This window comes from Phascolarctos cinereus, unplaced genomic scaffold (assembly GCF_003287225.1).
Source record: "Phascolarctos cinereus isolate Bilbo 61053 unplaced genomic scaffold, phaCin_HiC Scaffold_5;HRSCAF=322, whole genome shotgun sequence".
NCBI lineage: Eukaryota > Metazoa > Chordata > Mammalia > Diprotodontia > Phascolarctidae > Phascolarctos > Phascolarctos cinereus.
The window spans coordinates 79,973,741-79,996,658 of NW_027555958.1; the positions used below are offsets into that span (position 1 = coordinate 79,973,741).

Here is a 22,918-nt window from a genome sequence, read left to right on the forward strand (position 1 = left end):
TCCTATCTTCTAAGCAAGATCCCCATACCAACAGCCCCATTTTCTCTGTGAACTCTCTACACCCAGAAGGTTGGGGTTCAGAAAGCTACATTCTTGAATTCCCCTCTTAGGCTTTTTGTAAGCACATGTCTGCTAAAGACATGCACTTCTTCCACAATGCACCATTGCTGATTTGGGGATGGGGAGGAGAGAGAGACAGTATCTCGCTACCCAGTTGCACTCTGCAAAGGGTTTGAGTCATCAGAAGCTAAGTCTTTGCTCCAGAGCTGAGTCTCCGGTTCCCTCCTCAACTTGACTCCTCTTGATTGTCTCATAGTGGGGCTAACTTGCTTATTATGTAGGGGTGACTGAACCTCTCAGCCAGTCATTAAAGTTTTCCTGTGCTCCATCAATTATCTTAATACAATTACCAACACTCTATAATTCCATCAGGTTGACTAAGGACATCAATATGATTAGCAGCTAACAATAGTGTATGCTCTAATATGCTATTAAGGAAACTCCTTCACACTCTGTTGCCAGGAGTTTTAGGAAAACTTCCCACTTTGATCAAGGAAACTTATTCATCTCATTTACACTAGCAACTATTAAACAATAAATAATAGCCATTCTTTATGGCTACTGAGAACGAAGAAAATCATCAGGTCAGTATCTTCATCAATTTGCATGAAGCAGGGTAATTTTTGCATTCTTACGCCAGTTATTTTCATGTTGTTGAAAATTATGTATGCAGATTTTAAATGAATAATGTATTTTCAGAGTTATGTTATGGTTTTGGTTTCAAACTGAGTCTACAGAGAAATTAGAGTCTAGCTTCTTTCTTGTATCCTACTCGTTTGATTTAATTTTTGTGTGACTCATTGTTTCTATTATCCCATAAAGTAAAAATTATCCCTTGGAGAATCTGCTGCCCACCAAGCTTAGCAGGCATCTATCTGTAAGCCACACATTAACTGCTATTTGCTGCCTTCAGTATTCAGGTGTGTATAATTAAAGATAAGATTTTAGGTTTTACTTTGTTTTAGTAATAAGATTATTTTAAATAAACCTACATTTAAAAATGTATGCAGTTAAGAAGATTTCCAAACGTGAGGTACAACATGCGTTGTTTGAATAATTAAAAACTCAGCATTCAAATGGATCTGTGATCTCGCTGATTTGGATGCCCTTTCTCCCAGGGATGCAGATCACAGTCCATCCCTGGCTGTCTGTCCTGTGAGGTGGCTTCCAGCAATGTTCTTGAGGTCCTCCTTGCTCTCTTTCCTCTGACGTTGTAAGAATACCAACCTTCTGGCTGTCAGCTTGCCATCCCTTGTTCTCACCATGTGACCCGTCCATATTCTTTTCCATGATGACGTCTTTGACTCTCGTTCATCTTTGAAGTTCCTTATTGGTGTAGGTTGGAGCCTCCTTCTACCCATCATCCACCTCTTTATTGCCCTCTAGGTGATATTCATTTTCAGTTCTTTGGAGTCTGTTGTATTTCATGTCTTGCCAACATACCTTAACACTAGAAGAATACTGTCACTAAATTGGAATTAAATTGGGCCCTTTTTTTCTGGAGAACTTAGTGTCATTAATGAGCTTTCTAGTTCCTGAAGGCAGTCTAACCTGATTTCCTCATGTTCTATTTTGGACCCAAATTATTTTCCATTTATATTGTTTATATGTATGTATGTGTGTATATGTATATGTATATATGTATACATGTATGTATATATGTATATGTATATATGTATACATGTATGTATACACATATAAACATACTCATGTACCCATATGTATACATATTTATGCATTCACACAATAAACATGCAGATATGTACACATTTACATGTATGGGTGTGTGTGTGTATATATATATGTATGTATGCATATATATATATATGTATGTATGTATGCATATATGTATATAAGTACATGCATACCCCCACACGCATGCTTATGGACAAACACTTTAAGTTGTCCATCCAACTACATGTCCTAATCTAGGTGACAGGCATTCTTTATCTCCATGGTCTTTTCTATATGTTTTATCAGGCCAAACTCCTCTTTTAGGCATCTCTGTGATATTTCAAAGACCTGATGTATCCAGCACAGTGTCATCGAGAGATAATTAGATGAAAACAAAACCCCAATTTTTACTTGGCTGCCTGTAATTAAAACCTTTGGTATAGACAGATGGACAAAATGTTTCTCAAGTGCTCACTATGTGTCTATCGCTGTGCTAAGCACAGAGGGCACAAGCATAAGCATATGAGCTTGTCCTTCTCTTTACGTAGCCTACGTTTTAATGGAGGCAGACTATGCATAAAAAGAAGCTGTAAAGGAAGTATGGCAGAGTTACTGATGAGGAGGTCAACAAGTCCAGAGGCTGGGTGAAGCCAGCACTAGAGTAAAGTTTTCTGGGGCCCCTCAAAAAATAGTGGTCTGGGCTCTAGAGAGTCACTAGTCAGGAGAGTACTTCAGAATGGAGGTTCAGGGCAGGAAAGTGACTTGTAAGGAGGTGGAGAAGTCAAGGAGAGAAGGGAGGAAATAAGCCTTTATTAAGCACCTACTATGTACCGGGCACTGTTGGTGCCTTTACAAATATCATCTCATTCAAGTTTCACACAGTAGTTCTGTGAAGGAGGTGCTATTATTATCCTCATTTCAGCATTGAAGAAACTGAGGCAGACAGAGGTTAAATCAGGATCATGCAGTTAGTAAGTGTCTGAGGCCAAATTTGAACTCAGGTCTTTCTGACTCTAGGCCTAGAGCTCTATCCACTATGCCACTTATCCATTGTACAACTTACCCAAGTCAGCTAATGAATTGAACCAAGAATGAAGTATGAATGGGACCTCTCAAGAAATGGAGAACTTTTTCATTTTGATTTAGGAATTAGGCTTTATCTATTCATAGATTGGTGGTGTTGGAAGGAACCTTAGGAAACACCTAGTCTAAGCTCTTTCTTTTATAGGTGAGGAAACTGAGACCCCAGAAAGTGAAATGACTTGTTGTAGGCCATACAACAAGAGTTGTGGGAGAGTTGGACCTTGAGCCCAGGTTGAATGACTCTTAGTGTGGTGTTCTTCGCACCACAGAGAGCTACCAAGCGTGGCCAGTTCAGTATTCTCCCTGTCCTTTGAAGTACCTTACCATGTGAGAACCTTGTTAATTCTCATAATCATGTTACTGTTGGAATGAATTAGAGCAGAATTTTATCCAAAAAGAACTTTCTCTGGAAACAGTCATATTAGCAGTAATATCCTGCTAAACTTAGAATCTCATTCGCTAAGATTCAGTTTTATTAAAAAGTGATTCTCAATATTGTTATGTTTCTTAACTATAAAAGGAAACAGGGGGTTTGAGAAGTCATTTCATCCATTTCAGCTACAAGATGAAAAACTTTGAATATGGCATTTGACAAACAATTCTATACTTTTAGATAATTTGATTGTTATCTACTTCTAGTCCTGACCCTGCAGTCCCATACTCAAGACTAACAAAATGTAGCTTCTCTCTGCTTATGTTCCTTTCTCACACATACTTTTTTTTTTCATTGTGGGGAAAAAAAAAACTATTGGTGAGAGAAGGATGCTATGATCACAGGACTCAGGAAAATAAGGCCGCTAGATTTCTGTGAGAAGCTTTAATTAGTTGACTTAGTCTAATTAGTTTAATTACTCTAGTCGATGAGGGAGGAAAATTGACGATTGGTAGTCTGAAATTTAATTTTAACTCAGAAGAATTATCTGTTTTTTGGAGATGAATCCTCATAGTTTGTTTTTGCTGAAGCATTTCCCTGCTGATTTTAAAATACCTGCCCATCTCCAGCAGCCACTATTCAAAAAATTCCCAAAAGGTATTTTATATTTCATTCCCAAAGTAGATTCCCCTCTTTGTTGATTCCTGTCTTTATTGATTTTAATTGTTATTGGAATAACTAAGATGTAGTTTGCAAAAAATTCAGTTCTGTGGAGCATACCGTCTATTTGAACATTCCCAGGAATGAGAATTGGATTCCATTCTCGAAACTATTTGCATGCACCTCAGACCATATGTTGGCATGTTCCTTGTCCCCATCCTTGGCTTGAAAGAAATTCATCCAACTATTAGTTATAGTTTAAATATTTTGATTCAAGTTTACAAGCATTTATCATTTGCCATGTGCCAGGCACTCTGCTAAACAGTGGAAATACAAACACAAGCAGAAAGACAGCCCTGCCCTCAATGAGCTTACATTCTAGTAGGGGAGGACAACACATAAAAACTGGGCTGTGGGCTGGTAGAGAAAATCCCCAGAGAAGTGGAGCATGAAGACAAAAGAAGTCATGACTAGCCTGGGTGCTTTCTTAAAATGTAGTTTTTGCAAAGAAACAGCCAGTTAGAGGAAAGGAACACAGAGTCCAAACATTTCCAGGGTGAGAAGGACAGGGGTGAAGTTAACTTTGGGGGTGAGGATGCTTCTGGGGCATGGTAGAAAAAGTTGGTAATCAGGAATAAAGCCAGTGGAGGTAAATTACTATTACATATATTTCCATGGTCCTCTCTTCTACTGCCCCTCTCCCCAAAGAATCAAAACTCTTTTATTATTTAAATCAGTTTATCCAAAGCTGCCCCCCACCCTGAAGATTTGGGCTATGTGATATATTCTTCAGGAAAATATACCTGTTTTGTATGTAGTCAACTTTAAGTTTGTGTGTGTGCGTGTGTGTATGAACTGGAATACTTGATCTATACTCTTGGTTCTTAGCTTTGAATATCAAGAAGCTTAGTATCTGGGCAAATATATTTGCTCAGCAAAAAGAATGCATGACTCTTTTAGTCTTTTTTTGGAAAAATATATTAAAACCATCACTGTTTGAAATGTGCTTTTTTAAAATAAGTAAAAATTACCCTAGCAAGTAAATTTTACATCTGAATAGTCAATTTTCGTAATGGACACTGGTTATATTGCATCAGATGTGACTTGGAACTTTTTTTTAATAGGAGATGGACTCCATTTGGCTTGTGGTTTAGCTGACCATTCATTGCTAGTTTTCAATTCCAGTCTTACTAGAGTACCAACTGTTTTTCAAGGTAAATGTCTCTTAATTCTATATTTTATGAATTTAAGTATGGGTTTCAGTCCAGTTTTATATATTAATTTGTAAGTACCAGATTTACTCCCCTCTGTAAATGGTGCTTGAGCTGGTGAGTGGAATGATGAGGTTTACTGACATACATAGTCATTTTGGGTTAACATTTTGTAATGTAAAACTCTAAATTGTGAAGCTGTTTAGTCCAGTAAGCTGACTTGGCATACATTGAGCATATCATCTTGTTTTCAGTTAAAAATGTCTTTTCCTTGGTAGTCCATTATAGTCAACCATGATGGACATGTTTATTCATAACTGAAAGGACAAACATTCAGTATTAAATATGTATGTCTTTGGTTATCCTGATGACTCTCCAAAAATTTTTAAAGAAAAATTTTGTGTTAGATATAAAAATACTTATTTTTTTTATCATTTCCTAATTAAAATAATTAACATGTTTTCTCCTAGTATGAAGGTATTTCAAAATTGATTTTTAATAGAACATTTTATTTAATTTAATAGGATTCTTTATTTTTATCAGAATAATTTTACATTCATAATCAAAGGAACATTATGCTGCTTCTAGTTTGTGATTTTGTAATACAAAAATTAATAGTTTTGTACTATGTTACTCTCCTATTCAATAAACTTCAGTGGCTCACTATTTCCTACAAGATCAAATGGTGAATGAATAAGTTAAGGTTTCCTTTATAGCTTAGGGTTATTGTTATGAAATTTGCCTTATTCTTAATACAAAAGGACTTTAAAGAGCTGTGAGTTTCATGTGCTCTCTAGTCTTGGGAATATTTTCACTCATATGTATAAATGAAAGAGTGTGGCACAGACCTTTTTGGGTGGATATTTCATACCAACTGCTCTTACTACACCATCTTAGTATATGATTGATTGTTATCCTTTGTTCTCCAAGAAGACTGAAATGACATCACTGTGTTGGAATGCAGCATATCAGACTGTGCCTGATCAGACCAATAAGAACTTGGAAGGCTCCACTACAGGTTGGGCACAAATAGTCCGTGTGAACATTTGGGGTGGAGATGTCGATGTCTCTAAACCTGAACATCTCATGTTTCTTTTGCACAGCTCTTTCTTTGATGTGGGCACGTCATGCTGGGTGGTCCTGGGCCGGTGTTATGCAATTGATTCCAAAGTACTTCAGAGAAACCTTGAGAGTGACCTTGTATCGCTTCATCTGACCTCTGTGTGAGCTCTTGCCTTGTGTGAGTCCTCTGTAAAGTAGTCTTTTAGGCAAGTGTACGTTTGGCATTCAAACAATGTGGCCAGCCCATCGGAGTCACGCTCTCTGCAGTGGAGTTTGAATGCTTGGCAGTTTAGCTGAGAAAGGACCTCAGTGTCTGGTACCTTATCTTGCCAGGTAATCTTCAGAATCTTCCTAAACAACTTAAATGGAAGCAATTCAGTTTTCTGACATGTTGCTGGTATACTGTCCAGGTTTCGTAGACCTACAACAATGAGGTCAGCACAGTGGCTCTGTAGACCTTCAGTTTGGTAGGCAGCGTAATACCTCTTCCCTCCCCCACCTTCCTTCAGAGACTCCTAAACACTGAGCTAGCTCTGGCAATGTGTGTGTCAACCTCATCATCTATGTGTACATTTCTGGAAAGTATACTACCAAGGTAAATGAACTTATCCACAGTATTCAAAATTTCTCTATTTGCTGTAACCAATGGTTCCATATATGAGTGGTGTGGTGGCTGGTGGAGAACCTGTGTTTTCTTAGTGTTAATTGTTAGGCCAAAATTAGCACAAGCAATAGAAAATCAGTCCATACTTTGTTACAATGCAGCCTTAGAAGCTGCACTGAGTGCGCAACCAACTGCAAATAAAAAATCATGCCCCAACTCTCCCTCTACTTTAGTCTTGGCTTACAGTCTTTTCAAGTTGAATAATTTTCTGGTGTGGTAGCTGACCTTGATGCCATTTTCATCCTTATAGAAGATGTCTGACTACATTGCTGGAAACATCATGCTAAAAAGCATGAGAGGAAGCACATAGCTTTGTTTTACTCCATTGGTGACTGGGAAAGTGCAAGAGTGTTGTCCATTATCCAGAATCTGGGCAGGCATGCTATCATGAAACTGATGTATAATACCGATGAATTTCTCTGGGCAACCAAATTTTCTCATAATTTTCCACAAGCCTTCATGACTGACTGTTTCAAAGACTTTGGTCAGATTGACAAACATTGTATACAGACCTCTGTTCTGATTCTGGCATTTTTCCTGGAGTTGTTGGGTAGCAAACACCATATCAACCATTCTTTAACTCTCTCTGAAGCCACACTGGCTCTCAGGTAGATGACTGTCTTCCAGGTGAGAGATTAGCCTATTAGAGAAGACTCTGGCAAGAATCTTGCTGGCAATGAGGAAGAGCGAGACAACCCTCCTCTCTCTTCCTGTTCTCCCCTCCCCCTCCCTGTGATTGTCATAGGGCAATCTATTTCTTTTACTTTTATAAAAATGGACAATGGAGGCATGCTTGAACTCCTGGAGTATAATGTCTTTTTACCATATAACATGGAAAATTTCAATCAGCTTTTGTATGAGCAATGGACCCCCTCCCTCATAAATCTCAGCTGAAATAGAATTAGCACCAGGTGCTTTGCCACACAAGAGGAGCCTAATGGCATTCAGATTCTCTTCTTCAGTTGGAAGTTTGTCTAGAGAGGGATACACTTCAACCTGAGGTGTATGGTCAATGGCTTCGGCATCAATTGATGATGGTCTGTTGAGAACACTGTAGAAGTAATTGGTTCATACTCCAGGATCATGTTCTTAATCACTAATCAATGTGGCTCCATCAGCACTGAGTAACTGAGGTGTACCATAGGTCTTTGGCCCATAAATAGCTTTCAGGGTATCATAAAAGTGCTTTGGATCGTTACTATCAGCATAAAATTGAATTTCATCTGCCTTCTTACTGAGACTAGAATTTTGCATCTCTCTAAGCTTCTCTTGTACTTTACTTTTGATGGAGTTAAATGCAGTTTCTGAATTTCTTCATCATTTTTGTCAAACCAATATTGATGTTTGTGAGGGTTCTGACACAGATGAGTAAATGCAGTGCTGAACACCAAATCTGTGAAAGCTGCCCACTCCTTTCCTGCTCCACAGCTGCCAACTATGTGTTGGCTTATTCCCTCCAAGTTAGCAACTAACTGTTCATGGTTGTAGAAGCCACTTTAATCTGTTGACATTAAGTGTCCTGTAATCTCTTGCCTTGGGGTTGTTGCTTTTGTTGAATGTGAAGATAAGTCTGTGATCAGTACAGCACTCCGTACCCCATATCATCTTTGTCATTCACATCCCGTCTGTCTCTTCTCCTTACAATGATATAGTTTGTTAAATGCCAATGTTTGCTGTGAAGGTGCATCCACAAAGTTTATTGTTTTTAGGAAAATGGAAGACAGTTGGTGATGAAAAGGTCATGAGATGTACAGGTCTTAGGTAGTAAGTGACCATTGCTGTTGCTTTTTCTGACTCTGTTACTTTCAAGGAGTCCCTGTCATGTCTGTAGTCTGAGCCTACTCTAGCATTAAAGTCATTCAGAATTATAAGCTTGTCCTCTTTCAGCACACTGATGATGAGGGTCTCCAAGCATTCATAAAATTGTTCTTTGATCTCCTTGGGGTTTGTCATGGTGGGAGCAAACACACTGATGATGGTGGCGTGGAGCTTTCCTGCAACAGGCAATTACATTGTCATAATCCTGTCCTTCACTCCTTTTAGTAGACATACAAGCTTGTTGACTAGATTAGTTTTGATTGTAAAACCTGTGTCAGCTTCACAATGTTCCCCTTCACCGTATCCACTCCAGAAAAATGTGTATCCAATTCCAGCTTCGGTAAACTGGCCTTCAGTTGCCAGCATTGTTTCACTTAGGGCTACTATTTGGATGTGATACCTGCTGAATTCTCTTGCAAGAAGAGCTGTTCATCTTTCAGGTCTACTGGATTTTGTGTTGTCCGTAAGTGTACGCACATTCTAAAAGCTAATTAAGTCTGGTTGAATGATTTATCAAGTGATTGTCATGGGAGTGAGGACCAAACCAGTGGGATTTCTAACTTATACCAGTAAAGATTCCTGCCAACTGCTCAGGGCTACTCCTAGACTGTAAGAGAGATAGAGTAGCCATTCTCTTGGGACCCAGTCTTCCAGTGTAAGTTGGTGTTGGGAGTGTAATTCCTGAGCATTTATCACTTCTTGATTATTTATTTACACAAATCAAGGGCTAAATAAATCTTTGTTGAATGAACATATATCCTTCCCTCTATGTTTTTGTATATCCTTTAAATGAGAATTCCTAATTGCTGCTTCAGAAGCATGGTGGGAGCACCTTGATTATAGATTGCCACCAACATCCCCAGGAACTTCAGGAATAGATGACAATCCACGTGACATATTAAATGGAAAGGGCAGATATGTGCTACTTTACAGTCCCTTCAGCAGAAACTCCCTGGACATTTTTGCTTTGCTTATTTATTTATTTATTTATTTATTTTTGTTTTAGTCAACGTTTATTGGACAACCAGTGAACATTCTACTTGGTAGAGTAAGGGAATACAAGACAGTTAAAGATAATTTCTTGCCCTTGAGTAGCTCATAATTAAGTTGCATGACAAAGAACATGAGATGATACCTTATGTTTACGTAGTAGAGGGCCAATAATATTTTCATTTAACAGCTAAAGAAACTGAGGCATAGAAAATTATATTAAATAACTCATCTAGATAGTTGGTAGCAAAACAGGAACTTTATTGTCTCAATATAGGTTCCTTCTGTCCCAAGCCAGTGTTCATGCTGCTGGATCATACCACTGTATTCATGAAACAACTGAGAAGCACAGAAATCTTAATAGATACTTAGGAGACAAAATTAACTTAATATAAGAAAGCAAATATCACCAAATCCAAATGCAACATGTTTCCATTAAAAGATTTAAAAAACAGTTAACAGGAATTTTACCAAATAATTTCCCTCATTTATCATCATATATATATATATATATATATATATATATATATATATATATATATATATATATATATATATATTTAGAATGACATTTTGAAAGAATAACTTTAAAAGAATTATAAAGGCTTTAATGTTGAGATAAAAATAATATTCTATAATTCCAGTGATTCTAGTATTGTTCTAATGAGATTCCTTATTTTCTAAGAAGTCTCATTTCCTATGCCATGCTAATTTTGTATGATTTTGTTTTTGTATGATTTAGTTTTTACAATTTCATAGGTTCATTTTGTTGATTGCTCTATCGATTTTAGTTTCACAAAATAATAACCTGAAAATTACACAAGAGGGCAGCAGAGGTATTTGAAATATTTTGAAGTTAGGTTAATTTCAGCTTCAGGTTTTCTGAAAAATACTCTTTATGTCCTGAATTATGTACTTGATCCTAATTTCTTCTTTTTCCATTTTGATTTTTATTTTCCTGAAAAATGTGATTGGTTACATTAGGACGCATGAGTAAAATAAGTAATCTCTTTAATGTATTCTTTTTAATTTAATGTCATTTTAAATGTCTTTTAAATTTAATATCATTTAATCAGTCAATAAGCATTTATTAAGTACCACTATTCTAAGTGCTAGGGATACAAAGGCTAACCTTTCCTTCCCAAAACAAACAAAAAAACAAAAACAGTCTCTGCTTGAGAGCAGAGACTCATAGTCTAATGAGGGAGAGAACATGCAAACAACTATATAGATATATGTGTGTGTGTGTGTGTGTGTGTGTGTGTACATATCATATATACATAGATATATAATAAATGAGATAATCTCAAAGGTAAGCTACTAAGATTAAGGAGGACTGGGAAAGTTTCTTGCAGAAAATGAAACTTTACCTGGGACTTGAAGAGAGCCATTTAGATTTTAACCCCCTTAGAGCAGATACAAAGGGAATCTCTAGTTAATTATAAAGTGATGCTGTGGGGAGTAAAATTTATTTTAAATTTAGATATTGGAAAAATAGATTGGAATCTGTTTTTAAAAGTTTTTTTAAAAAATTAAATTAACATTAATTTAAAACTTCCTTTCACCAAATATTAACAAATCAAGATAATATGGAATAACCCCTTCCCCCCAATAAAAAACAAAAACAACCTCCAAACTCTATATTTTATCAAAGAAAAAAAACCAAGAATATTGTGTCATAGAATCTCTGAGTGAGGAAGGCTGTTAGAGACCATCTAATCCACTTGACCTCTAGCCATAGTATCCCAGAGAAGTAATTATTTAGTTCAGGGCCTTCTTAAACTTTTTCCCCCTCGAGACCCCTTCGTCACTTCTTAAACTGTGGGTGGCGGTCTCATATGGAATCTCCAGGCACAAGGAATTCATTAATGTTCCTTTTATTTTTTATAGCCTTAATTATTTTGAAGGCATTGGAAGTGTTGAGTACTTATTGCAATGATGTGGTTGACTTTAAAGTCTATAGGAAATGACTTGGGAGTCATTTATCAGTCATTTATTGGTGTGCAGGCTAGTTAGAGCAATGGTTAAAATCAGCACCAAATTAGAAAAGGAGGTAAGATGATAAGAAGACATTCATATAATTATAACAGCTTTTACATCACATTTAGACAATCTGTTGACTCTAAAAAATGGGACATAAATAAAAAGCAAGGCATTTTTTTTGCCTGTTGTCATTTATGAGAAAAGTTTAACTTCTCTAGGACAGTTGTCACAACAGAGGTTGAAAGGGAGCCTAAGCTACCTCAATAAACAAGCATTAGATCTTTTTGCAAAGTAGAGTCCTGGAAGCTCGCGGCAGCACTGGGTTAGAGGGCCAAGTCATTGACGAAACATCTTTGAGGGCCATGGAAATTGTGACCCGGTCTTACCTTGAGATAAAATAAAAATGAGCTTGCAGTAATTCTTGTGTTAGAACCCTCTAGACCAGGTCCTCCAACATTATTTATAGAATCAATGCTTAAAAAAAAAAAAGGCAGCCAGATGGTATGGTAGATAGGCTGCTGGTTCTGAAGTCAGGAAGACTCATCTTCATGACTTCAAATCTGGCCTCAGATACTTACTAACTGTGTGACCCTGGGCAAGTCACTTAATCTTGTTTGCCTATAGGTTACTATAATCATTTACTGCTGTGTGTTGTATGTCTACTCTGTTCCACTGATCCACAATTCTATTATTTAGTCAGTACCAGATAGTTTTGATAATTACCACCTTATAATACAGTTTAAGACCTGGTACTGCTAGACTACTTTCCTTTACATTAAAAAAAATCCATTGATATTCTTGACCTTTTGTTCTTCCAAATGAATTTTGCTGTTATTGTTTCTAGTCTAAAATTTCTTTTTGGTAATTTAATTGGAATGGAATGGAATAAGTAGATTAGTTTAGGTAGAACTCTGATTTTTATTATGTTGGCTCAGCCTACGCATGAACAATTAATATTTCTCCAATTATTTAAATCTGACTTTATTTGTGTAAAAAATGTTCATATTGTTCCTGAGTTTATTTTGGTAGGTATACTGTCAGATATTTTATATTGTCTATAGCTATTTTAAGTGAAATATCTCTTACTATCTCTTCTTACAGGGCTTTGTTGGTGATATATAAAAAGGCTGATGATTTATGCAACTTTATTTTGTATCCTAGTACTTTGCTAAAATTATTAATTTTTTCATTACCTTTTTAGTTTGAATCTCTAGGATTTTCCAAGTATACCATAATATTGTCTGCAAAAAAGAGATAATTTTGTTACCACATTGCCCATTCTGATTCCTTCAATTTCTTTTTCTTCTCTTATTGCTATTGCTAGCATTTCTAGTACAATATTGAATAATATTGGTGATAATGGCCATCCTTGTTTCACTCCTAATCTTATTGGGAAGGCTTCTAGTTTATCCCTGTTATAAATAATACTTGCTGATAGTTTTAGGTAGATGCTTCTTATCATTTTAAGGAAAACATCTATTTATACCTATGCTTTCAAGTACTTTTTTTAAAAAATAGGAATGAGTATTATATTTTGTCAAAAGTTTTTTTCTACATCTATTGATATAATCATATTATTTTTATTGGTTTTATTATTGATATAATCAATTATGTTAATGATTTTCTTTATATTGAACCAGCCCTGCATTTCTGATATAAATCTCTCTTGGTCATAATGTATAATCTTTGTGATATATTGTAATCTTCTAGCTAGAATTTTCTTTAGTATTTTTGCATCCATATTCATTAATGAAATTGGTCTATAATTTTTGCTGGTTTTGCTCTTCCTCATTTAGCTATCAGCACCATATTTGTTTCATAAAAGGAGTTTTGTAGGCCTCCTTCTTTGCCTGTTGTTTCAAATTATTTAGTATTAGGATTAGTTGATCTTTAAACTTGGTAGAATTCACTTGTAAATTCATTTGGTCTGGATACTTTTTTCTTAGGAAGCTCATTTATGGTCTGTTCAATTTCTTTTTTCTAAAATAGGTTTAATTAGATATTCTATTTCCTTTTCTGTTAATTTGGGCAGTTTATATTTTTGTAAGTATTCTTCTATTTCACTTAAATTGTTGTTTATTGGCATATAACTAGACAAAATGACTCCTAATAATTGCGTTAATTTCCTCTTCATTAGTGGTATAGTCACCTTTTTCATTTTTGATAGTAGTGATTTGGTTTTCTTCTCTCTCTTTTTAAATCATACTAGCCAATAGTTTATTTATTTATTGTTTTTTCCCCATAAAGCCAGCTATTAGTTTTATTAATAGAATAGTTTTCTTGTAATCACTTTTATTAATATTTTTAAATTTTCATTTATTTGGCATTTATTTGGGGATTTTTAATTTGTTCTTTTTCTAGTTTTTAAAAATTTCACACCCAATTCATTGATCTATTCTTTCTCTATTTTATTGATTTAAGCATTTAGAGATATAAATTTTCCTCTGGTTACTACTTTTGCTGCATCCCATAAGTTTTGATATGTTATCTCACTATAATTTGCTTTAATAAAATTATTTATTGTTTCTATGACTTGTTTTTTAATTCACTCATTCTTTAAGATTATGTTATTTAATATCCAATTAATTTTTAACTTGTGTTTCCATGGACCTTTATTAAATGTAATTTTTATTGCATTATGATCTTAAAAGTATACATTTAATGTTTCTGCTTTTCTACACTTAACTATAAAGTTTTTATACCCTAATATATGGTCAATTTTTGTAAAGATGCTATGTACCATTCAGAAAAATATATATTCTCTTCTATTCCCATTTAATTCTCTCCAGATGTCTATCATATCTCTCTAATCTACGATTTTATTCATCTTCTTGACTTCTTATTTACTTTTTGGTTATGTTTATCTGGCTCTGAGAGGGGAAGGTTGATAGTTTTTCTGTATGTTTCTACCTCTAATTCATTTACCTTTTTCTTTAAAAATTTGGATGCTATAGCATTTGGTGCATATATGTGTAGAATTGATATCACTTCATTATTTATGGTACCTTTAACATAATGTAGTTTCCTTGCTTATCTCTCTTAAGTCTATTTAAGTTTGAGATTGTGATTGCTTTTTTTTAATGTCAGCTGCAGCATAATAAATTCTGTTCCAGCACTTTATTTTTGCTCTATATGTATATCTCATTTTTCAAATGTGTTTCTTATAAACAATGTGTTGTTGGGTTCTATTTTTTTTAATCCATTCTGCTTTTTCCATTTTATGGGTGATTTCATCCCATTCACATTCAAAGTTATAATTACTAGTTGTATATTTCTCTCTATCCTATTTTTCCTTACTGTTTATCCTTCTCTCTCTCTCTCTCTTCTCACCATATCCCTCCTCAGAATTCTAATTTACTTCTGACCACTGCTTTCCTAATCCACATACCCTTCTTAGAGTCTCCCCTTATTCTATCCCCATTGTCCTCCTATTTCTCTGTAAGTTAAGAAGACTTTTATACTGTACTAGATGCATATATTTTCCCCTCTTTAACCAAGTTCTGATGAGAATAAGGTTCCTGCACTACCATGCTCAATTGACTGAAGAAAACAATTCCTTAAAAAATAGAACTGGCCAAGTGGAAAAAAAACACCCCACTGAATTTAAAAGAAGAATTAGCCAAATGGAAAAGGAAGCACAAAAGCTAACTGAAGAAAATAATTCCTTAAAAATTAAGATTGGGTAAGTGGAATCTAATGACTCTATGAGATGTCAAGAATCAGTCAAACAAAATCAAAAGAATAAAAAAAAATGCAAATTGGAAAAACAGCTGACTTGGAAAATAGATACAGGTGAGATAATTAAAAAATTATTGAACTACCTGAAAGCTGTGATCAAAAAAAGAGCCTGGACAGCATCTTTCAAGAAATTATCAAGGAAAACTTCCCTGATATCCTAGAACCAGAGGGCAAAATAGTCACTGAAAGAATCTGCTGATCACCTCCTGAAAGAGATCCAAAAATGAGAACTCCAAGGAATAGTGTAGCCACGTTCCAGAACTATCAGGTCAAGGAGAAAATACTGAAAGTAGCCAGAAAAGCAATTCAAATATCAAGGAGCCACAGTCAGAATTACACAGGACTTAGCAGCCTCTACATTGAAGGAGCGGAGGACTTAGAATATGATATTCCAGAAGGCAAAAGAGTTTGGATTACAACCAAGAATCTATTACCTAGCAAAATTGAGCGGAATCTTTCAGGGGAAAAAATGGACATTCAATAAAATAGGGGACTTTCAAACTTTCTTGATGAAAAGACCAGAGCTGAACAGAAGAATTTTGTTGTTCAGATACAAGACTTAAAAGAAGCATAAAAAGGTAAACAGGAAAGAAAAAAAACTCGAGTTATTCAATAAGGTTAAACTGTTACATCCCTGTATGGGTGATGATACTTATAGCTCTTAAGAGCTGTATCTCTATTAGGGCAGTTAGAAGGAGTATGCTTAGACAGAGAGTTTGGGTATAAGTTGACTCTGATGTGATGATAAAAAATTGAGGGTAAAAAAAATTATGCTGGGAGAAGAGGAAAGGGGGAGTCAGATTGAGGTATATTATGTCACATGAAGAGGAATGAAAGACCTGTTACAGTAGAAGGAAAGGAGAGAGTGAGCATTGTTTGAACCTTACTGTCATCAGATTTGGTTCAAAGAGGGAATAACATACACACTCAGTTGTGTATAGAAATATATCTTACCCCATAGGGAAGTAGGAGGGGAAGGGGAAAGAAAAGGGGGGGGATTTTTCTTAGTGGTACCTACCCCAAAATTGACCCATGTAGTAGGGCATAAAAACATGATCAAATGCAGAAAGGCAGAAATATTAAGTGCATCATTTTCATATCATGATACAAAAAAGCTTACTTGTAATAAGGGGCCAAGGAAAGATAGGATAAAAACTAATTGGAAACTAAATAATCTGATCCTAAAGAATGAGTGGGCCAACGAACAAATCATAGAAAGAATAATTTCATCAAAGAGAATGGCAATAATGTGACAACATACCAAAACTTATGTAATATATCCCAAGCAGTTCTTAGGAGAAATTTTTTATCTCTAAATGCTTACATGAATAATAGAGAGAAATGAAGAGGTCACTGAATTGTACATGCAACTAAAAAAGCTAGAAAAAGAACAAATTAAAAATCTCCAATTAAATACCAAATTAGAAATTCTGAAAATCAAAGGAGAGATTAATAAAATTGAGAGTAAGAAAACTATTAAACTAATAAATAAAACTAAGAGCTGGTTTTATGGGAAACCCAATAAAATAGATAAACTTTTGGTTAATTTGATTTAAAAAAGGAAGAAAACCAAATTACTAGTATCAAAAATAAAAAGGGTGAATTTACCACCAAATGAAGAGGAAGTTAAAACAATAATTAGGAACTATTTTGCCCAACTGTTTGCCAATAAATCTGACAATATAAGTGAATTGGATGAATATTTACAAAAATATAAATTGACCAGTTTAACAGAAAAGGTAATAAAATGCTTAAATAGCCCCATTTCAGAAAAAAGAAATTGAACAAGCCACCATTGAACTTTGTAAGAATAAAATCTCCAGAGCCGGATGGAATTTCTACCAAACATTTAAACAACAATTAATTCCAATATTATATAAACTATTTGGAAAACTAGGCGAAGAAGGGGTCCTACCAAATTCTTTTTATTACACAAATGTGGTACTGATAATTAAACCAGGAAGAGCAAAAACCGAGAAAGAAAATTATAGACCAAATTCACTAATGAATATTGATACAAAAATTTGAAATAAAATATTAGCAAAGAGAATACAGAAATTTATTTTTTTCCAGTTTTTTTCTTGGCTGGGGAGTGGGGTTAAATGACTTGCCCAGGGTCACACAGCTAGTAAATGTGTCTGAAGCCGAGTTTGGACTCAGGTCCTCCTGACTCCAGGACCGGTGCTCTATCCACTGCGCCACCTAGCTGCCCCAAGAAATTTATTACCAGGATAATACAGTATGACCAGGTGGGATTTATATCAGGAATGAAGGGCTGGTTCAATATTAGAAAACTTTCAGCATAATTGACCATATCAATAACAAACCAATAGAAATCATATGATCCAGTGGTCTAATGATGTGACTGTACAACATTGGCCATTTTCATCTTTTGTCAGTATGAAGTGAAATCTTGGAATTGTTTTGATTTGTATTTCCTTTATTATTAGCAATTTGGAATAATATTCTATATGGTTATTAATAGTTCACAAATATTACTCTCAGTACTGTTTTTAAAAAATCTTTTGACCACTAATTCACTAAATAATGGTAAATATGTTAAATACCTGTAAGTTGGATACCAGGTTATTAAAGAGATTTGCTACAAATATTTTTCCCCACTTGCCATCTTCTTTTCTTATACTTATTGCATTTATTTCATTTCTGTAAAAACATCTCATAAAATTATCTGCTTTATTCCTCTAGCCTTCTTTTTGTTAACAATTTTCCTTCTAGCCATAGTTGTGAAAGATTATTGATCTCCCTGCCTTAAGTCCCTCCTATTCCAATTCATTTTCAGTTGTGAGATTATTTATTTATTTATTTTTTGGTGAGGCAATTGGGGTTAAGTGACTTGCCCAGGGTCACACAGCTAGTAAATATCGAGTGTCTGGTCTGAGACTGGATTTGAACTCAGGTCCTCCTGACTCCAGGGCCAGTGCTCTATCCACTGTGCCACCTAGCTGCCCCTAGATGATTTTTTAAAAAACATAAGTCTGACCATGTCGTCGCCTTGCTCAGTGAACTCCAGTGGCTCCCTATTAACCTCCAGGATCTAATACAAAATCCTTTGTATTTAAAGCCATTCACAAGGGGCCTGTGTCCCTTAACACTGCCAGCAGCTACTGCTGACTTACTGCTCCTACAGGCAGATAAGTACAAGAGCTTGGGAGTGGCAACTCCTTGCAGACCACCAGTCGTACTTCTAGCCCAGCCTTCATACCATCATTTGGGAAAGCAACTCCGGTGGAGAAGGGGCTAGCCATCCTCAACAGCTGTTAAGCAGTTGTTACCCACAAAGGCCAACAAGCCAGCCTTGTGGAGGCAGCAGGGCCCTAAGACAGTGAGATGAGAAATAGCCTGTGCCAGGCAAGTCAAACCATCACCACCAGCAATGTGAATACCATCCCTCTTCAGACACAGGTGGAGACATAGATTGGCAACTACTCTTCCAGGTGCTGTAGCCAAACCTCCTGAAGACCCAGAAGAGAAAGTTCTTGTCAACGAAGACTTTGTTTGGTCCTGTCAAATGGTTCCACAGCAGAAACCGAGATAGAATGGTATCAGTGGAAATGACATTACAGAAGAGGCATTCGTTACCATCTGCTTTGCTGTTGTACCCTAAAAGGAACATGGGAATTTCCATCTGACCTGTAGTTGAAAACCTTCCCTATTGGAAAGTCCCTTGTGAGCAGGGATTGTCTTACTTTTCTATTTGTGTCTCAAGTACTGAGCATAGTGCCGTGTGCAGTTTAAGCACTTACTGAATGTTTTGTACTTATTCATTCACCCACTCACTTACATCCTGGCCCTTTCCTACCTTTCCAGTCTTCTTATACTTTATTCTCTGTCTCTGATCTAGCCACATGGCCTTAATTACTGTTTTTCAAACATGTCCCTCCATCTTGGGTCTCTGCCTTTGTGCTGGCTACTCTCCATTCCTAGAATACTCCAGCTTCTCACCCCCCACCCCGTTTTCCTTTCACCCCAACTCTCAGCTTAAATCCTACGTTCTGCAGGCCTTTCCCAGTCCCACTTGCTGCTAATTCCCTGTCCTTTCAGAGTTCCTTCATCTACTCTGTGTTGTAGCTAGTGGATAGAACACCAGGGCTGGAGTCAGGAAGACTCATCTTTATGCTGAGTTGATGCTGAGCTTCAACTCTAGCCTCAGACACTTACTTAGCTGTGTAATCCTGGGCAAATCGCTTAACTGTGTTTGCCTTAGTTTCTTCATCTGTAAAATGCGCTGGAAAAGGAAATGGAAAACCACTCCACTGTCTTTGCCGAGAAAACTGCAAATGGGGTCATGAAGAGCTGGACATATCATAAATACTTTGGAATTGTTTTGGATCTTTGTATTGCTGAGAATAGCTAAGTCATTCATAGTTGATCATCATATGATATTGCTATTACCATATACGGTGTTCTGGTTCTGCTCACTTTACTTTGCATCAGTTCATGTAAGTCTTTTCCAGGTTTATCTGAAAGCGTCCTGTTTATCACTTCTTGTGGCACAATAGTATTCTATCACAATCATATACCAAAATTTGTTTAGCCGTTCCCCAGTTGATGGATATCGCAATTTTCAATTCTTAGCCACTACAAAAAGAGCTGCTAAGAGTATCCTTGTACAAATAGATCCTTTTCCCTTTTTAAAAGAAATCTCTTTGTGATACACACTTAGTAGTGGCATTGCTGGGTTAAAGGGTATGCAGTTTTATAGCTCTTTGGGCATCATTCCAAGTTGCTCTCCAAAATGGTTAGATCAGTTCACAACTCTACTAGTGTGTCTTATTTCCCCATGTCTTCTCCAACATTTATCATTTTCCTTTTCTGTCATATTAGCCAATCTAATAAGTGTGAGGTGGTACCTCAGAATTGTTTTAATTTTCATTTCTTACTTTTATAAATTTTACTTATTTCTCTATATATTTGTCCACTATTCCAGAGTCAAACCACTAGCTCTCTTTCTCTCTCAAGATTGTAGGGGTACGCTGAGGGATTTTTGTGTATCTGTTCTCTATTGCCATCGGATTGAACGTCCACACATTGAATTTCTCTCCCTCCCTCAAATTCTTATGTGCAGAAACTTCCAGTGCCCCTGTTCCATTTAACCACTTAACATTGATTAGCATTTGCAAAGGGTTATTTACTTCAAACATAAAGCTAGAACAAAAGTACAAATGCTTTCCCAGAACATTTCAGAGACACTGTCTTCCTGATCTTGCCTTACCTTCTGGGAGAGTTCTCAAAATTGGCTTAATTCCTACATAACAAGTTCAAGGCCCGATGCAGCATGACTGTTTGATGAGTCTTCATTTTAGGTTCTTCAGGTCTGGGTCCCAAAGGTCATTCTTTGTTTCCCAGGGTGTTGATGCTGAGCTGGCTACAACGCCTAGAAGCTGCGATTCTGGGATACCAGGGTACCTAGAGGCTCTTTGTCCTGACCTTTTGAAACTCAAGAGGCCCTAATCCCTTCACCTAAAACAAAAAAGCACCAACTTAGAGGCCAAATGGCTTTGGAGGGGAGAAAGCCCAATGTATTTCCTTTTGCAGCATTGTCTCTTGATGGATGAAGTCAGTCAAAGAGTTAAACCAAGGGAGACATCGACCAGAAGAACAACTAAAGACACAAAAATGGCAGAGGATTTGCTTCCTGATGCTTGTTGCAGGCCCTCTCAGTGCTGGCTGTACAGCTCATGGAAGAGATACCTTCTGACTGCAGGGGTCAGCAGACTGGAACCAATTTACAGAATGCTTTTACATGCTTCTTAGTCTCTCCAAGGCATGTCCCTTGCATATTGCCCCCCTTCTCTCCTGGAAGCAGACTATTCAGCCTCACCTCCGACAGGGAGATCCTGTCAGAGGCCCTCTGTACATGTGCTGGTCCCCCAGTCTATTATAGAGTTATACTCTATCCCTGTTAATGGGATAAATGCAGAAACATGGCATGGTACCAAAAGAAGAGTGTCACAAGTTCTGAGGCTCACAGTGAGCTGTGGCTGGCTAGAAAATTAGGGACAACACATTTAACTATAAGGAGGACAAGAGGGAGATTGAAGAAAGAATAGAACAGTTGCTCGAAGTAGATGAGATGATCAGTGACAACAGGCAGAAGACAGAGGTTCTCAAGTTTTATTTAGCCCCTGTTTTCTTTGCCAAGGAGAATAGCCTTTGGACTGGAAAGAAGAGAACAAGCATGGGTAACAGAGATTTGACATCCATTATAAATAGGAACATAACGAGAACTCCTAGATACCCTTAGCAAGTTCAAATCACCTGGCCGAAATGAAATCTATCCTGGGAGATGGAAAGATGTGTTGGCCATCACTGCACTGCTGTTTTATAGATTGTTGAGAATGGGAAGGGTGCTGCTGGACTGAAGAAAGACAAATGACCTGATTTTTCAAAACTGGGAGAAAGGGATGGTCAGCGAACATCTAGACCCAGAAGCGATGATCACAAAAAAGGTTTTGAAAGATTTTATAAGAGTTTCACCAAACTGTAATTTTATATTATCCAGGATCTTAAGAGCACTAGACAATTTTCAGAAAATGCTGCTGATTTCATTATTTATCGCTTGAGAATGCCATTTCTAGTGAATTACACAAAAATATTAGGCAAACTGGGACTCGCTTGTTATAATGTCTGGATGTCAGAAATTGTGTTAAGATGTTTTCATGCTGTGTTTTCCACTTAAGGTCATGATGGAGCAGTGACCTCAGTTGGCTGGAGTCATGACAGGAAATGGTTGGTTTCTGCTTCAGAAGACAGAACGTTAAGGATCTGGTCAGTTAGGACTACAGAGTCTACGGTATTTCTGGTAATGAATAATTCATATCTAATGCATTCTTTCATGTCCAAATGAACAGTTTTGTGACCATAAAACTCTGAGCTATTATAAACACTTGTAAGCTGAAATACTGTTCAATTGTTCTATCATTTTTAATGTATTAGAGGATTAAAAATATGAGTGCACTAGGGGTAGTTTTGTTTGCATGTATTGAAAATTTGTTGTTTATTTTAAATGTTTATGCATTGATTCTTGTGTTCTATACATTGAGGTAGACAGGTCTGTAAATTATTAAGTTATAATCTGAGATAGACAAAATGGTTGAAACAAGTTGAGAAGACAGTTATTTGTGTTATGATAGTATAAGTGAATTTGCTTTCCATGTCTGGTATTGTAATACCATTTTATGGTTGGGGAAATGTTAATAGACCAGAAAAAGTTATATGAATAAAGTACATTATGATGGAGAAAAGTCAGTTACTTAGGGAAAATTGTAGGTAGCCATATAGAATGTAAAAGTATAGAATGAGAAGGAGATGAGATTCATATGCAGGTTTTGAACCAAAATAACAGATTAGTGGATGATGAAGTTTTGTGTACAAGATTAGTGTGGTAGTGATCTTTCAGGGTAATAACAAGAAACTCAGCTCATTTTCATGATGTAAAAAGAGCCAGGGAAGGTGCTACAGGAGGTATATGACATAAAAATGGTACAAATTTAAAGATGATTTGACATTTACTGAATGCAAAAAGAGGAAGAAAGAGGAATAAAGAAGACATTTTATTAGGCAAGATGAGGTGACCGAAGT

At 36.2% G+C, this 22,918-nt stretch overlaps 1 protein-coding gene across 1 annotated transcript in view; it reads left to right on the forward strand.

The window, feature by feature from the left end:
- The window catches only part of WDR27 (WD repeat domain 27), a 223,416-nt gene that overhangs the window by 32,194 nt on the left and 168,304 nt on the right, over positions 1-22,918 (forward strand). The window contains exons 15-17 of the mRNA XM_078155033.1: positions 883-980; positions 4,975-5,064; positions 22,018-22,139. Of these exons, the coding sequence (XP_078011159.1) occupies positions 883-980; positions 4,975-5,064; positions 22,018-22,139 (310 nt within the window). The remainder of the gene's footprint in view (positions 1-882; positions 981-4,974; positions 5,065-22,017; positions 22,140-22,918) is intronic.